This window comes from Heptranchias perlo, chromosome 13 (genome assembly GCF_035084215.1).
Source record: "Heptranchias perlo isolate sHepPer1 chromosome 13, sHepPer1.hap1, whole genome shotgun sequence".
Lineage (NCBI taxonomy): Eukaryota > Metazoa > Chordata > Chondrichthyes > Hexanchiformes > Hexanchidae > Heptranchias > Heptranchias perlo.
This window is the reverse complement of record NC_090337.1, coordinates 13058380-13070902: the sequence shown is the minus strand read 5'-3', so window position 1 is coordinate 13070902 and position 12523 is coordinate 13058380. Positions and strand designations below refer to the sequence as shown.

Here is a 12523-nt window from a genome sequence, read left to right as displayed (position 1 = left end):
TGGTTTGCAAAACCACAAATACATTAATGCCTTAATGTTGTCGCAACACAATGATGGGAGAAATTCATCCACCCCATGTTAGTGAGGTGTGCTTGGGTCATTAGTAGCAGTTGCATGAAATTTCAAAGGGAATGCAATAATCATTGTGGGTTATTGTTCATGTTTGCTTCAAATGTCAGTTGTAGATTTCCTTGTTCTCTTTTAAATGACAGAACACTGTGCCCCATTCCACCAAAAGGGACCAATCGTTCAATTTTTTCAAAAAAACAACATACTATTAAACATAACTCTAACCCAACTGGCCCTAGATATGCTAATCCTTGCATCTATCATTCCAGCTCTGCCCCTGTAACTATGACAACCTGAGGAATAGGGCAGGAAATCCACTCAGCCCAAGAGTCTACTGAAAATAAGTATTTGGAGAAGATGGACAGTTTTTTAAAAATAAAAAATTGATGGTAGAATCACAATATCAACAATTCTACCGTGAACAAATGCTGTTAAAAGCTTTTGGAACGGAAAGCCAATTTGGACAGTCACATCTTCTGCCTTATGTTGTCCGACCTTTCTTCATAGACATGTTCCAACAAGTTCACGTGTACAAGGTCACACCTGATTGGCAAGCAGAATGGAAGCTTTTCTATAAATATAAACTTATTTATAACACAGAGCCACAAGATAACAACAGCCCTGATAGTATGGGACTAAACTTCACAATTCTTTTTTAAACCAAACTGATGAGATAAACGCTGGCAGATTAGCCAGTGACAGATTGTTCGTTGATGCGTGCCTGAGTTGGGCGGGGGGGGGTCAGTATGAATACCAAAAACCAAGGGGTAACCCTCATGCCTGTCAATGATGCAACAGAGAACCCCCATGCATGCCTGTAATCCACCCACTGCCCATCCCTTATTTTGTCTAATTCAATATACACAATATTCTTGTGAAAAAAGTGTCCAACATCACAGTTTGTGAACAAAATGCAACTCACTTCATGTTTTTCCCTGGGTAGAGAGCAGGTTGCAAGCCACATCACGACTCTTCTGCAGTGCATTCCGAGTAGGATGACATCACTGTGGATGGCTCATTAAATGGCCATAATGAAAGCGTCCATTTTGATTACGGCACTTTGAAGCACCTTGGGACTTTTTCTTTTTATGTTAAAGGTGCAAGATGTTATTATTCTGCTCCGCGTATCAGCCATAGCAAAATTAAACAAATGAAAAGAATTGTAAAACTGATGTACAGGATGCAACAGTGTAAAAGATGCGTCCTCTCGACTTTACGAGTCATGAAAAAAGGGTCAGCTTTTACAGCACAAGACAGAATTTACTTGAAAGCTGCGTAGAGAGGTGACCACAGTTATGTCATGATACCCAGCGTGCACTACAGGATAAAGCAACAATGCCTTCGTCCATATTCCACCCGCCATAAACTTGAACTCATCCAAAATTCTGCCACCTGTATCCTAACTCACACCAAGTTCGATTCACCCATCACCCCTTGGGACCTACATTGGTTCCCAGTCCGGCAACGCTTCGTTTTCAAAATTCTCAATCTTGTTTTCAAATCCCTCCATGGCCTCGCCCCAGCCTAGCTCTGTAATCTCCTCCAGCCCTACAACCCTCCAAGATCTCTGCACTCCTCCAATTCTGGCCACTTGCGCATCACCGGTATTAATCGCTCCACCATTGGCGGCCTTCAGCTGCCTAGACCCCAAGCTCTGGAATTCCCTCCCTAATCCTCTCTGCCTTTCTACCTCTCTCGCGTCCTTTAAGATGCTCCTTAAAATCTACCTCTTTAACCAAGCTTTTGGCCACCTGACCTAGTATCTGCTTATGTGGCTCAGTGTCAAATTTTGTGTGATAACGCTCCTGTGAAGCGCCTTTGGGATGTTTTACTACATTAAAGGCGCTATATAAATGCAAATTTGTTGTTGTTGTTGTTCCCAGTATTGCAAAACAAAACAAAAAGCACCATCATAAAACTGGGTTTCTGCAGAACTTAACGGGACATGCTTCCTAATGTTTAGCAGAGAACGGAGCCCAAGCTACAAGACTCCTTTCAAATGGAGTGATCAAAGACCAACACAGGCATCAAAGTACATCATGTATTTCCAAAGTTCATTTTAAGATGCAGTTCCTCTCAAAACATTTACATCAGCCTCTGATTCATGAAGTCCTCTTGAGGCATTCAAAACCTGCAAACTTTCTGTTCGATCTGGAAAATGGATTGTGGCAATTATTACATAATTCCAACTGTATTTATTTCCAAAACCCACTGATCATTGTTAAAAGTAATAATACAATTTATTTTGGGGATGTTGGGAATCCCTTTATTTCCTCCCAGGTCTCCCCATATGGCACACTTCAGCTGAGAGATTAGCAACTCAGCAGCAGGCAGTCCAATCAAATCTGTATCCTCTGCTGTTGGTGCACCAATGCAGCCAGTGATCCCACTCCTAATCACCATCCAGAGATTCACCCCACTCCTAATCACTATCCAGAGATCCTACTTCTAATCACCATCCAGAGTTCCCACTGCTAATCACTATCCAGTCACCCCACTGCTAATCATTATTCAGGTATCCCACTCCTAATCAACATCCAGGTGGCCCACTCCCAATCACTGTCCAGAGATTCCATTCCTAATCATTATCCAGGTATCCCACTCCTAATCACTGTCCAGTGATCCCGGCTGCAAAGTGTATAGGGTAAAGATGGGATCAGGCTTGACTGTGATACTTCAATGACCAACAATCATTCTGTAAGTTCAATCCATGAAGGATAGATACTTGAACAAAGTGCTGGAGGGCAGCCTCATGGAGAGGTCGGGGGGATTGTTTTTTTTAAAAGCATTCCCACCAACAAAACACAAAAAGATAAAGGAACGTGGATGGAGACGGGTGATGTTTCGGAGGTGGAAGTAGGCGGTCTTGGTGATGGAGACCATATGGGGTTGGAAGCTCAGCTTGGGGTCAAATAAGGCGCCGAAGTTGGAAACAGTTTGGTTCAACCTGAGACAGTGACCCGAGAGGTAAATGGAATCGGTGGTGAGGGAGGGCTGAAGATGATGGCTTCATCTTCCCAATGTTTAACTGGAGGAAATTGTGGCTCATACAGTTTCAAAACTGAGATTGATAAGATTTTTGTTAGGTAAGGGCAAATAGAACCAAGGTGGGTAAATAGAGTTAAGATACAGATCAACTATGATCTAATTGAATGGCAGATCAGGCTCGAGGGGCTGAATGGCCTACTCCCATTCCTATGTTCCTATCCAAGACAGGATATCTGACAGTCTGACAGTACAGAGGCAGTGGTGGGGTCAAGTAAGATGTTGGAGAGTTAGAGCTGGGTGTCATCGGCGTATGTGTGGAAGCTGACCCTACGTCTTTGGATGATGTCACCAATGCTCAGCATATAGATGAGGAAGAGGAGGGGGCCATGGATAGATCCTTTGGGGGCTCCAGAGGTAATGGTGTGGGAAGGGACGCCATTACTAGATTTCTCTGGCTACGATACGATAGATAAGAGTAGAGCCAAGCAAGACTAGCTGGACAATGGAGCGGAGGTGTTAGAGAAGGATGGTGTGGTCAACCATATCAAAGGCTGCAGAAAGGTCAAGGAAGACAAGGAGGGTAAATGCACAGAGGATGTCATTTGTGACTTTGTTTAGAGCCCTTCTAGTGCTGTGGCAGGGACAGAAGCCTGAAAGGTCAGATTCAAACATGGAACTGAGGGAAAGATGGGCACGGTTTGGGACGCAACAACATGTTCAAGAACTTTGTAGAGGAAAACGAGGTTGGAGATGGGAGGAGTCAATGATGGGTGTTTCGAGGAGGGGGTGATGGTGGCGGTTTTGAAAGAGAGGGGGAACAGTGCGTGAAGAAAGGAAATAATTTACAATGTCAGCTAGCATGGGGGTCAGGAAGGAAAGTTTGATGGTAAGCAGTTTAGTGGCAATGGGATAATGGGAGTAGGAGGTAGGTCTCATGGACAAGATGAGCTCAGAGAGGGCATGAGAGGAGTTTAAAGAGAAACTAGAGATAGATGCAGGATCAGGGTTAGGGCAAAGGGGAGCCTTGAGGGAGGTGTGGCTTGGTAGGCAAGGTTGGGGGAGCAGCAGAGGCAGCTGAACAGATAGTCTAAATCTTAAGAGACAAAGAAGCCCAAGAGCTCCTCACACTTGTTGTTGGTAAAGATGGAAGAGGCAGGAGAGAGAAGTTTAAGGGCCATATGTTAAATACAATTGTCTTTAATTAAGTAGAAGATGTTGGTTTAATGCACATGAAACAAGTGCCAGTATTAGATTTCTTTCACAATTGTGCAAGGACAAAGTCTGTGTAATGTCATGTGGGTGATTACAGTATCTCATTTATTGGCTCAGCCTGTTAAAGAGTTTCAAAGCTATGCTGAATCACTCCATGATTGTAGCGTGGGCGCCAAGTATTTGTGTCTCACTGTAACGAGTCATCACATCAAAAGCAACTGATGTATCAACAATTCTCGCTGAGAGACAGACCTCTTGTGGGGACCCAGCTTTTCTGACTCAGTCAAGTTTCTTCAGGACATGGATAATGGGAGACCATTGGGTTCTAGATTATGAGTTGTTCACATGCTGAACACACCAGTGTCTCAGATAAACAGTCATGCTCTTATCTCACTATTGTCTTTGTTTACCCTTCTGTCTCTTCTGCACAGAGATAAAATAAGTTTTTTGGGAATTTTTTAAAAAATAGATGATGAACTATATATTGCAAAAAAAAACACACAGCAGATATCTGGCTGGGAGTTACAGGCAGTAATTCAGTCTGAGGATTCTGCTGGCATTCAAGATCTGCCCTCACGGTTTGGGATATGAGAATTGCACTGCTGAATTACCACTTTCTAACTCACTAGCACCTAGTGTCCTATATAAATGTATACAACTAGATTAAGTAAATGAATGGACCACCTTGAAAAAAATATATAAGCATCCTATCTTCTCTATTTTTTGGTTGGGAGAATCTTTAAAAGGACATAAGGACCACTTAATTGTTTCCCCTAATTTGATGTCACCAACTAGTAGAAACTAGTGCAGTTCTGAACTTTCAATAATTAACTCCAATAGCCTGGTTGGTGCCGGCAGGAAAGACCAAGACAGAAACATGTCTGTTGTGCATGCATTGATCTGTTTTTGTCATGAGCACTGTCATTGGTATTATAATGAGGGGGGAGGAACTGCTTGCTCCTGGGCATAAAGTCATTAGGCGCAGAGAGAAGAGACCAGCCATCTCCAAGAGAGAAAATAAAAGTGCCATCCGACATACTGTGTTTGCACCTATCTCACCTTGCTAATATAATGAGGGAAGCTGCTTTGCACTCAATGAAAATGGGTGAGGAGTCACAAGTCTTGACTATTTGTAGTACTGAACCAAGTCAGAACAACAAATTGCTGTATTCACCCTTTTAGGTCTGTGGAATCAATTCAAAACAAGAAGACTTCAAGATTTACAAGTACCAAAACTATGAATGGGCATGTTGCATTTTCACAATGGTACTTTATGACAACTATCAAGGCAACGTTACATAAAACTTTTTGCATCTGTTACATGGAGGAAAAAATAAACTTAGTTTGAGTGCTGTAAGAGTCGTGAAGTACATTCAGAGTTAACTAGCAAACTTTCACATTTGTTTCTAAGCTTTAAATTTTGTCTTAAAGGCCCTTCACCTCTCTGCTGTAATGTTACTTAAGCAATGGAAATAAAAATTGCAAATGATTCATTTCCCTGATTATATAGCCACTCTTAACTGTATTTTCTTATTTACTTCCTACTCCTTGAGGTTTCGACCATGAGCAAAATAACTTACCGTAGTAATTAAACTTCTCACAACTGTTTGCTTGTTTCCTAGTCATTATTTATTTAGCAGATGTGCATAGTTTTGAAGAGAGTACCATGCCTTAACTTGGTAGTCTTATGCTTGAGTCCTGAATGTTGTGATTCAACCACAAACAAACAAAAAATAAGAGCAAAATCTGCCAAGAAAAAACCCAGATGGTTTTGAAAGTCTGAAGTCATGTAGTACTCCAACTACCCTGTAAGAGCTGTCATTTTACAGATTTGCACTCCACTCCCAGCATAAGCTTAGTCTCCCGGGCAGCTCATGGTACAATAAAGGCCCAGAATTTGCTGGGAAAGTAATGGCGAGTTCACGGCATACGCCGTTATTAGTGCATAGAAAAACATCAGCAATTTGTGGCGAGGAAGTGTCAGCGAATTCTTGGACATCACAGCTGAGTTTGATCCTGTTCTTGTCCGACATACCATTAGCTGATATTTCACTCTCCCCACACCACCACCCCCCACCAACCCCTCCAGCCCAGTGACATTGAGGCTAGCTGCAGTGGCTCTACCATCATCCCAGCTAATATCAGCTAATTCAGCAGGCCATGCATGAAACCAAGGACCTTCCAGTTCTGTAAGGCTCAGCACCACACTAAGCAGTGTACTTACCCACTAAGGTATCAAGTCAAACTTTAAAATTGGACTGGATACCACAGTTATCCAATCTGTTAATGCTTCAAAACATTGTGGGGCCACATGGCACAGATTTGAATCTATAGTAGTGTCAGCTGTGGCTCAGTTGGTAGCACCCCCACCTCTGAGTCAGACGGTCAAGTCCCACTCCAGAGAGTTGAGCACAAAAATCTAGGCTGACACTCCAAGTGCAGTGCTGAGGGAGCACTGCACTGTCGGAGGTGCTGTCTTTCGGATGAGACGTTAAACTAAGACCCCGTTTGCCCTTTCAGGTGGATGTAAAAGAACCCACGGCACTATTTAGAAGAAGAGCAGGGGAGTTCTCGCCAGCGTCCTGGCCAATATCTATCCCTCAACCAACATCACTAAAACAGATGATCTGGTCATTATCACATTGCTGTTTGTGGGATCTTCCTCTGTGCAAATTGGCAGCTGCATTTCCTACATTACAACAGTGACTGCACTTCAAAAGTATTTCAGTGGCTATAAAAAGCTTTGGGATGTTCTGAGGTCGTGAAAGGTTCTATTTAAATGCAAGGCTTTCTTTATAATTCCCCACAACCCAATCTCATCTATGTCAGTGGGAAATGGTATTAAGTGGAGATCAGGCACTTCAGCAGAGGGGAGGGAGTACAGCACACAGATTAATTACATGTGGCATTGGCTCAGGCCTGGAAATGAGTCCCCCTGCCCACCCTGAGGAATAATGAGTGACATGAAGAGAAAAAACAGAAAGTTTTTCTTCAAATAATTAGATTCACAGAGATGCAGATCCCCTGGCAAAGCGACTTGAAAGCTGGTGTCAAAGAATTGGAAAGATTTTTGTGACTAGATACTCTCTGCTGAAAAGACTTCAGAATATTGACTATCAGGTCAAATGGCAAATATTGTACTAGTGGCAAAGGAACTACAGTACACCAATATCAACAGTTACTGAGTGGGAGGCTGTAAGATTTAACCTTGACAGAAATATTATGTAGCTCTTGTGGTGTTTTGGTACAAAAGATAATGGCTGTTACAGATACTGGGCATAAGTAATCCCCTGGTGAAGGATCCAAGGAGGTGAGGTTTGCTCGCCTAGAAAATGTTTCCAAATAAATTTAACGAAAAATATATATTTTCTTGCATTACTGATGGATAATTGCAAAGAAAACAAAATCTCTCTGAATGGTCACAGAAAACTGTCAACAATAAAGAAACTAGGAAGATAGGTAGAGGCCAGGGGTACGATCAAGGGCAAACACAAGATTCAATAATTCCCCCTCCCAATACACTCCCAGTACACTAAGAACAATAGGAGCAATTAAAAACTATACAAGCCTCCTAAAATGGAAAGGGTGGTTGTGTGGTTAGGGGATCCTTTGGGATCTGGGTTTAAATTCAGCACAGACTGATGGGATGAAAACCTCCCTGACAGTTGTATGGGTCTCATAAAAATGAATTCAACCAGGTTCCTAGTGGGTTGTCAGTGAGTCCGGAGAGCAAAGTTAACCCTACTGTCATGCGGTTTGGTGCTAAGCTGAGAACACACTCAGAGAGGTAAAGTTGGTGTGGGAACTGGTGCAGAGGGAGTTGATGATGTTCTGAGATCAGAGTTTAGGCACATTGTCGGTGGGCAGCCTACGTAGAGCAGACTCTTTCTCTGTTGACCTAATCACAATGCTGGCTGCTCAAAGTGTCACACTTCCAAGTACTAACATGCCTCACCTTGGCAAACACAGAATGTCATTCAACACACAAATACTCTTAAACAAATTGGGTATTTGGCCAGCAGCAATCTGTACAGAGTTCTCTGCCAATCATAATCATTGTCCTCAGTACACTATGATGTGCCAGTCATAACTACTGCCAGCCTCTGTCTGGTACACTCTACCCAGCCAACCATAGTCCTTTCTGGCCAACCTTATTCTATTAGTAGACGAAAGACTTTGTAGAAACAATCTTCACCTGGTTAACTCTTCCCAAAGGTCACCTTTTTTTGCAGGTAGACAAAACAATTAATAATATTATTAACAAAGTTGATTCTTTTTAAAGATTACCCTGCTGGCAGTTGACCAAAGAAATAAGTTGCAAACTTTCACTTTCTTCTCTAAGACTTTTTTTCACCCCCTCCCCCCCCCCCCCCGACCTTTGTCAAAATGAAGTTGATGTTGCTGAGATTGGGCTAATGTCCCCATATATAAACACGCACTTAAACTGGGGATGGGGGGTCAAACAAGTCAGAGAAATGTCTTCACTTATACAGACAAAATTATTAAATATATGACATATTTGTAGTAAAACACCACAGGGTCACAGGGTGTTCGGGGTTTGCTGATATTTTAATAGTGTTATGTTATTAGAAAGGGGGAACAAGCTCAGAACAGTGCAGGTTGAAATAAAAGTTTGACTGTACAAAGTTCGGTACTCACTTTAAGAAGTATCTCTGTCCAGATGGGGTCTTGGCCATCTCCCAGCCGGGTGGCAGCGGGACATCGTCTATGTTATCGAACGATTGCTGCCGGAGATGCCCGTACTGCTGTGGGTTGGGGTTGGCACTGACAGGCAGCGAGGCAGGGGACGAGTGCGATCGGATGTGCTGCACTTGGAACTGGGGCAAGTTGCTGCTGGAGTCCGTGCTCGACTGGCGCGAGTGAGATCCCGAATCGGGCTGTTTGAAAAAAGACTCGGGCAGCTTCCTCATCCTCATGGGCACCTGGTGCGGGACGTTGCCGGGTTTGGGGTTCATCACGGCGTTGAATAAAGCCTCCAGGTCGGTCTCCGAGTCCCCCAAGACGCGAACGATGGTCTGTCCCGGTGGTGGAATAGGATTTGGATCCATTGCAGACTTGTGTTGTATATATAATTTTTTTTAAAAAATTAAATAGAAAGTTTGAAAACTTTTTTTTTGTTTTAATAGATAAAACTTTTTCCCCCTCCCCGAGCGAGTCCAGTCTTTACAAGTGCGGATGTAAAAGAATCAAGACTTTCATGATCGCCCGCTCCAAACTCCTGGCAAAAAAAGTTGGGAAACTCAAGTTTCCAAGGAGTGTTCAATCAGCGTCGGTTCTGCTGGCAGGACTCCCTCTCTTTAATTATTCATGAGCTACCAGTCTGGGTTACTTGACCTGAGCAAATCAGAACGGTGAAACTTACTATGGAAAACAAGTCTTTGTCAATTTCCTCGCACACACACACACATATACGTGTGTAAACAAAACTTCGACAAAAGTAACTTTTCAAAACTTTTTTTCTCTCTCGAAAACTTTTTTTTTGGGGGGGGGAGGGGAGGGTTTTACTTTTAGTTACAATCCATCGAGAAAGAGGGAAAAACGTTCTTGATGTGGCTGCTGTTTTGGTGACGTGAGGAAGTGAGTTTGTGAAACTGTAATAAAAGATTAGAGAGAGAGAGAGAGACTTTCTCCCGGCTCGGCTCGGCTCCCGAGCACACTGTAGGAATGCGGGGGTTCGGGACCCAGCCGCACATTCCAAGGAAACTTAGATCTCACTCACACACTCTGAAGGGCCTGTGGTTTTTTTTTTCTCTTTTGTTTTTGAGTTGTGTGACCTTAAGAACAGCGAGCGAACACGAAATCACTTTGCCTTTCTGTTATTACCATATATGGAATCGGAGGAATTTTAATCCCCGCCCCCTCCCCCACTCTATTTTTTTCTGTCACTTCATCTATCTGTCTTGGTTTTCACTCTCCCTCATTGACTCCCTTCCCGTTTCTTTTCTTCTCTCTTTTCTATTTTCCTCCATTCGTATTTGTCTCATTTTTCCTCTCTGCTCTCTGTCTTCTCTTTCTTTATCCTGTTTATGTTTCTGTCTTTTAAGAGTGCCACTTTTGCACACCAAGCGCTTTAGGGTGGCATGAAAAAATTCAAAAGTAGTTGTAATACTCAGGAAACTATCGAACCCAAGGTGTGAGGCTCACCCCCACACCAGGTTGTACCCAACTTTAACTTAACTTCATGCCAGGTGTTGATTCTGATCTATGGCTCCTACCACCTGATTTTGTACCTGACAGTTGTTTTTTTTTTGAGTGAGAAATTTCTAAAATGTAAACCTGACAACACAAATGTATATTTTTTGAAAGAAATAAATGTTATTTTTCTATTCTGTGACCTATATAACGAGAAAGGTATTTAGTTATCCAGGCTTCTAATTTAACTTAACTCAGCAGCAAAAGTTTCAGAACTGAAGCTGTGATCCTTGCCCCTCCCTCACCCCTGCTCTTCCCCTGGTTAGGTTGCGGGCTTGGCAAAAGGTGGCATTCCTATTCTGAGCTCCAGGGCAGATTTAACACAGGCAGAGATAATCTGAATTAAGAGGCCATTTTCGCAGTGGGTGTACAGTGTCTGGAACAGTCTGTGCTGTTACAGTGTTAATGCCACTGAAGTGGGATCACGAATGTTGAAGGACATGTGCGGAAATGCATGAAGTGATGTAAGTGGGGAGTGACACCATCATGCCTAATTATTTTGTTACTGTACTTTCCAGGCAATAAAATAAAAATGCCTTGTGAAACAAGCACTGGAATTTGCAACATATTGAACAGATATAGAAAGAAAGACTTGCATTTCCATAACGCCTTGCATGACCTCAGGGTGTCCTGAAGCTTTACAGCCAATGAAGTATTTTTGAATTGTAGTCACTATTGTAATGTAGGAGGCACAGCAGCCAATTTGTGCACAGCAAGGTCCCACAAACAGCACTGAGATCATGACCAGATCATCTGTTTTAGTGATGTTGGTTGAGGGATAGACATTGGCCTGCACCCTGGGGATAACTCCCCTGTTTTTCTTCAAAATAGTGCCATGGGATCCTTTATGTCCACCTGAGAGGGCAGACAGAGTCTCGGTTTAATGTCTCATCCAAAAGACGACACCTCCAACACTGCCTCAGTAGTGTACTGAAGTGTCAGAGTAGATTTTGTGATCAAGTCTCTGGACTGGGACTTGAATCCACAACCTTCTGACTCAGAAGTGAGAGTGCTACCACTGAGCCACGGGTGACACCTAAGACTGATAGGTAAGACTGGATTAAAAGCAATAATGTTGGAGTTGTACTCAACTCATGATCTGGGTACAAAAGAATAGAGGAGACACAGGTTGAAACTAGTGAAAGGCGAAGTTACAACTGAGGCTAAGATGTTCTTCATCACACAAAGAATGATCAACATATTGAATGGATTTATAGGTAAATTAGTGGAGGCAAAAGCCCTGAGATCATTCGGATCCACAAGGAGGGAATGGCAGGGTTTTCTGCAGCTAAGATAGGTCAAATGACTTTCCTCATCATTATCAATCTTCTGTGTGAATTCCATCGCCAGCTCTGACATCTCTTCCCTTAATCAACACAAAAATTCATCAAAAAACAAAACCCTTATCCAAGCATAATAGGTTCTCTGATGATGTGGGCTGTAATTATCAGCACACTAAACACTGCGTCTACAAAACACACAACTGCACTGTTACATTTCATCCAGAGAAAGCATCATAGTTGCAGACAATACAAGGTTTTATTCAATATTGTCTGTTAACAGAAAGAAAAAAAGAAAAGACTTGCATTTATATAGTGCCTTTCATGACCTCAGGATGCCCCAAAGTGCTTTACAGCCAATTAAGTGCTTTTTGAAGCATAGTCACTGTTGTAATGTAGGTAATGTTGGCTTTGTTTTGATTTTATTATTGAATGGAAGATTAAATGGGATGAGGTTACAAAGATCAACTGGAAAATTTTATCTCAAAAAATCCTGTTCCAAGCTGAACATTTCTTGACAACCTGGCCAACAACTTGCGATGATATAGCGCCTGTAATGTACCAAAACATCCCAAGGCACTTCACAAGTGGGAGTCAGGCACAAGTAGGAGTAAGGAAGGGGTTAGGGGAGGTCAAGGGGGTAGGTTTTTAAGGAGTCTTTTGAAACTGCAGAGAGATATAGCAAGATGGAAGATTTTAGGCAGTTCATTTCAGAATGTGAGGGCAAGGGGGTTGAAGGTTCCACAAAGAATGTGGGAGCG

At 42.7% G+C, this 12523-nt stretch overlaps 1 protein-coding gene across 2 annotated transcripts in view; it reads right to left on the bottom strand.

Moving 5' to 3' along the window:
* wwtr1 (WW domain containing transcription regulator 1) overlaps positions 1–9993 on the bottom strand; it is a 130248-nt gene extending 120255 nt beyond the window's left edge. The window contains exon 1 of one of the 2 annotated variants that reach the window (XM_067994999.1): positions 8929–9993. In XM_067994999.1, the coding sequence (XP_067851100.1) occupies positions 8929–9338 (410 nt within the window). In that variant the 5' untranslated portion in view covers positions 9339–9993. The remainder of the gene's footprint in view (positions 1–8928) is intronic. The other variant, XM_067995000.1, reaches the window with a different exon arrangement.
* Positions 9994–12523: the final 2530 nt, after the last annotated feature.